The sequence below is a fragment of the Micropterus dolomieu genome, linkage group LG12 (assembly GCF_021292245.1).
Source record: "Micropterus dolomieu isolate WLL.071019.BEF.003 ecotype Adirondacks linkage group LG12, ASM2129224v1, whole genome shotgun sequence".
Taxonomy (NCBI): domain Eukaryota; kingdom Metazoa; phylum Chordata; class Actinopteri; order Centrarchiformes; family Centrarchidae; genus Micropterus; species Micropterus dolomieu.
This window is the reverse complement of record NC_060161.1, coordinates 31,759,705-31,765,083: the sequence shown is the minus strand read 5'-3', so window position 1 is coordinate 31,765,083 and position 5,379 is coordinate 31,759,705. Positions and strand designations below refer to the sequence as shown.

At 36.8% G+C, this 5,379-nt stretch overlaps 1 protein-coding gene across 1 annotated transcript in view; it reads right to left on the bottom strand.

Annotated features, from left to right (window-relative positions):
- The window catches only part of LOC123981089 (L-amino-acid oxidase-like), a 10,878-nt gene extending 6,478 nt beyond the window's left edge, over nt 1-4,400 (bottom strand). Inside the window, exons 1-3 of the mRNA XM_046065731.1 lie at nt 4,351-4,400; nt 3,166-3,226; nt 986-1,209 (exon numbers count right to left, since the gene is read on the bottom strand). Coding sequence (XP_045921687.1) covers nt 986-1,209; nt 3,166-3,196 — 255 coding nt within the window. The 5' untranslated portion in view covers nt 3,197-3,226; nt 4,351-4,400. The remainder of the gene's footprint in view (nt 1-985; nt 1,210-3,165; nt 3,227-4,350) is intronic.
- Nucleotides 4,401-5,379: the final 979 nt, after the last annotated feature.

The window sequence follows — 5,379 nt, the reverse complement described above, 5'->3', positions numbered from 1 at the left end:
GGACCGCGGTCTGGATCCGGACCCAGCCGCCGTCCTCTCCGGACCGCCGACCTACAGCCCATTTATTATTGAGACTTACTACCTCGTGACGGAGCGTTTCTATTTTACCCCGCGCAGCTTTTCTAGCATTTACTGTACTGGTTTAGAGGACCAGGAAACTCACAGACCAATCGCATGTGCTCCAATCGTCTCATGTGACGCTGCTCAGCCAATCAAATCTGTGCATACCGAGGCTTGCGAGTCGAGTCCGCGAGATTCACCAGAGGCGTTTTGGAAACACACCCGAATTGAGGAGACGAAACATAAAAGAGATTTCACATGACTTTTAATCAAGAATGTACAGATTTTTACATGTACTTTCCTCCCACGGGCAGTTCAAAACCAGAATATCTCATAGATCTCCAATATGCTAGCTGGAGCTCACGTTTCTCACTGAACAACAGAAAGTAGGAAAGTGGTAGCTCTGTAAGAGGAAATGAAAGAGAAGAGGAGGCATTACAGCTGTTCATTTGTTATGATGTGTTGAGTGTTTATTATAAAATTGGTTAAGACTACACTTCATCACTTCAAGCTACACTTTTTATGTAATTTTTTCTAAAAATTAGGCACTTTAGTTTACTTAAATTTATAATTTATTATTTGAATAGTTATTATTTATTATCCCTCCAGTTTGATGTGAATACAAATATTATTTGATTTGACAGTCCGTTGTTGATTAAAAACATGTGTTGATACAACTATAGGTTATAGTACTGAATGATAACGCAAGTTCGTCGTTTTGATGTTCCGGACCTTTGCTTCAGGAAATGTTTTCTAACAAGACCTCTTTGAAATCTAATTGAATACCCCTGGACTAGAGTATTGTACAACTATAATCCATAACATTTGAGTATGCATCTGTCAGCTTGTTTTAATGCTTTACTGCCCCCCTGTGGGCCAACAATACAATTTAAGTACCTTTAAAGTATCAACCTGTTGCATGTACCTTGTGACCTGCATCTTGCAGTAACTTGGCAGCCGTCAGTCCAGCCGCGCCAGCTCCAACGATAACAACATGGTGAGATGTATTTATGTGTGGGAGGCCGGTCTGCACAGTCTGCAGCAGCACATTGTAGTCTTTGTCCTCCAGACAATCAGCCAGATGCTCCTTCAGGCTGACAGTAGAAGTGTAAATGGGGTACAACGTGAACAGCAGCACACTGACAGCAACTGGAAACACATTAAGAAAAAAACACACCACTTACTCCAACAGGGAACTCATAACAAAAGATTTTAACCTTCCTTGATTTTAGGATATTACATTTAGCAAACGCACAAGTGAAGAAAATTTTTCCAGGAGACCAATATTTGTGTCCCATTTGAAATCAGAAGTCAGCATTGAGTTACTTTAAGTTATTTACTTAATTTTACTTGTGTCATGTATGCCATATGTTATTTAGCTATGTTACGCAGTTATATACTTACTTTAACTCAACCATTTTCCTAAACTTAACCAAGTAGTTTTGTTGCCTAAACCTAACCAAACTGTTTCCATTTCGCAATGTTAACAATTTTCTGGCAGACAGCTTTCCACAATGTGATGCAGATTGGCACTCTTTGCTTCCATTTCATCATAATTGTTCTGTTTCGGGCAACCAAATAGGTTTATTTTGCTGTAATGGACATTATTCTAGGTATACTTTTTGTCGGACATGAATATAAATAATGACCCCAAAATTTGTTTCTAGCCTTTGAACATGTCGTCTACCTTGCACTTTGTACACTGATAATGATCTGTGTAAGGAACAACTACTGATGTGACTAGACATCTGCAACACTGACTGGATTTCTCTATTATATGTTAACATTTCTTCTCAATTGGTTAAACACTATAATCAGGCTTTTAAACTAAGATTTCAAAGCCATAATGGACCCAGTGCACCCATTTCTCTAAACTATAAACACTTTTCCCCTGTTTTGACACGTTTCAAATTCTACACAACTCTACACACAAATCCCTTCATTTCTCATTGCCTACACCATGTGGTCATTTAGAAAGCACAGACATTCGATATTGTTCACTCAAGTCAGCACAGCTTGAGCTCAGTTAGCACACAACTACCCAGGCGGAAACACTAAGAGTCATAATTGATAACACACCAATCAGAAGCTTCAATGGATGAATAAAACGAGGAGATGTGGAGGAGGAGGAGGTGGATGACGAGATTATCTGGCCTGTCCCAGACCAAAGACGGGATGATGGGGCAGAATGATTTTTTGCTTTTGTTTGGTGTGTTGTACTGTACAGTACATTAAGAAATAAAAAATGTGCAAATGTTTACATTTGTTGTGTCTTTTGTTGTGTTCATCATGTAAAAAGATTTTTGAGGGGAAGAACCACAATTATAATTACTTATTTTTGTAGCAGTTGTATTGAATTTATCTCACCAGTGTGTAAGACTGTGTGGTAGTGTGTGTGTGTGTTTGATGGGTTGTGTGTTATGTCTGAGGGCAATGTTTTTTTTTTCAGCAAGATTGAATGGTTTTGAGTGAGGAGCTTCATTTTGACCTGAAAATAGGAAGTTTGGGGTATTGGGTGAGAAGTTATACATGTTTGTATAGAGTTTTGAGCAAAGTTTCAAATTTCAAAAAATGTGTTTAGGTAATCCAGAAAAATTTTAAATGCAAATAGCAATATGAATTATTTAAAATGAGACCAGCAGAATTTTTATTCCTGAAAATGACACATTGTTTAGAGTGAGTGGGGTGAAATCAGGAAATTACACTTGTTCTTCTTCTTGGCTTGTGACATACAGTCTATGCCTGAAAAGCCCAGGAAAGACTTGCGTTTCCTTATTTCATCAAGTGGTGATGAAAGTTTATCTGTACACAAAACCTTGTGATCAAAAGCAGAACTACAGTTAGTCATTCCTACAGTCTGCAAAACTGCAGACAGGAAAAAAGATTTATGAACTGACCAAAGCAAAGTTGCACGTACAGCACATACTTGAAAGCACAGAATAATTACAATAACACCTTAGTCTGTCAGCAGGACAGAGGTGCAGTCTGATACAAAAGAAAGAAATTAAATATATTTTTATGTACGTTCTTGGAAATATAAAAAGTCACAGTTTTTAATGGTTTGTTTAAATAAAAGAAAACACATTATTGCTGCATAATTCTTACATAATTTCCACTTCACCCCACGTGGATCCATCCTAGTTTGGAAGCTTGCCTTTCTTTTCGTCTTTGGTGGCATGAAGAGGAGAAAGAGACAAAGAGGAGACAAATGTTTAAATGCAAACTCCCGACAGAAGTTGCATCTCAGACAGTAACTGTTCACATTCTGTCTGCCTGTATAACAAAAAATATTATTTGTGAGATCTGCCTGATTTGTTCATTTGATGATGTTCATTCTGTGTTTTGTCTGTTTTATTTCAAATATCTGTTCTGTCTTGTTGTGGAATTGCTAGTGTTTCTCAGTTATTTAGTCTCACTTGTCTGTTCTGTGTTTTGTGTTCCAGTTAGATTCTTGTCTTGTGTTTTGTAACCTGTGTTCTGTCTGTTCCCCGTGTCAAAACTCTGCCTACCATGTTGTCTGTGCTACTTGTTTCCTGTTGTGTTTAGTTTTGGTCTAATATTCAGTCTGTGTTTGTGCATTTAGGTTTTAGTTGCCCCTGGTCTGCTGTCTGCTTCCTGGTTTATATTGTAATAGTTATTGTCTGGTGTTTTATTCATGCTTGGTTTCTGTCTGACTGGTTGCCTTGGTTTTATTCTGTTTCATGTCACCTTGCCAGTATGTGAGTCAGTCTAATTTCCTCATGTCCCGCCCTGCTTGTTACTTGTTACCTGGTGTTTATACCTCCACCTCACCTGTTACTGCACTCAGCCTTAACCCTGACAGTAACAGGGTTTAAACAAAAAAAACCCAACACTATTTGTTTAGTTTATGATTAATCTTATTTGTTTAGCTTATGATTAATCTTATCATTCAAAGTAGCATACTTTAATGAATACACTTTCTGTCCACCTATTGACAACATTTGTAATATTAATTGTAATGCACATTTTACACATTATGTATATTGTTTAAAGTAACAAGATTTTATTATTGCTGAGCTTATTTTCAATATATTTTCATACTGATAATATTATATATCTTGTTTCATTTAACATATTTTGTACTCACATTTCTTGCAGTGTGAGCATATTCATGTTTTGAATTAAATTCAGTTCTATTAGTAGTCACTGTAGTAATGATGTAACTTTTCACTCAGGGTCTGTTTTCATCTGATCTTGTACAGGCTATGTCATGTTTTTAATTTAAGATTAAATGATATAGTTATTTTGAATGAAATGGCTGATTCCTACCTTTCAAGGAGCTTGATCAACAGAAGCTGTTACAGTGTGCAGATGTGAAAGCATTGCTTTCTTATATACCATACTTTGCCTCAATGCTGGATTTTTTTTTACTCACCCAACTCACCTGACCACAAAGGGAATGTCATCCTGTATGCTTTCAGTTTTCATTATTAATCAACTCATGCATTCATGTGATCTGCAACCGTTCAAGCTCATGGTAGGCTGTGTATTATCTCATGGGAACGTTGCCAGAAATGCAAATATTTTTTTGTTGGATTGAAACTGCTAACAGTCATGTTTTTAATCCCCACAGTAGCATCCAGTTTGGAGAACATGGAGGTATGGTACCTTTAACTGGGTTAGCTTTTATGGAAGTAAGAAAAAAAAAATGAAAATGTGATCAACCACAGCGCATTTTGGTATTTGCATCTTGTGAATTTATTTGTCAACTCTTGGATGACTGTTTCCCACAATCCATTGTACACTAAGATTGTCTGTGAAAAGTGTGTCAATATGCAATAACCGCTCAGGTCTCATGATCAGAAAAAAAAGAATTCATCATCGTCAAGAAGGCCATGTATTTATCTCATGGGAAAGTTGCTGATGATCATTTTTTCATTCCCTCTGTCACTTTTTTAGTGCACACATGGCGTTATAGCATCTTCAACTGGGTGAGCTTTTAAGAAGAAATACAAATCAGCTCTGCCACAGTGCATTTTGGTGTTATACAACACACTTGTATCTGCATTTTGTGGATTTCTTTGTCAACTTTTTTGGAAAAACTAAGGCTGTAGTCAAGCTCACCCAAAATCAAACAAACAATTCTCACTTTTTCGGTGGTTAGATAACATCCACAATGATTAGGAATTATGTAAACCTGAATTTTGTATAAAATATTACATTTATCAATAGACTGTCTCTTTCTATTCATAAGCAGTAAACTCACCAAAATAAAATTGAAAAGTTGTCAGTGGCAGTCGTTTGTTGCGGTTGTACTTTTATTACTGTAAAGTAAGGTAATCAATGATCACAGCCAGA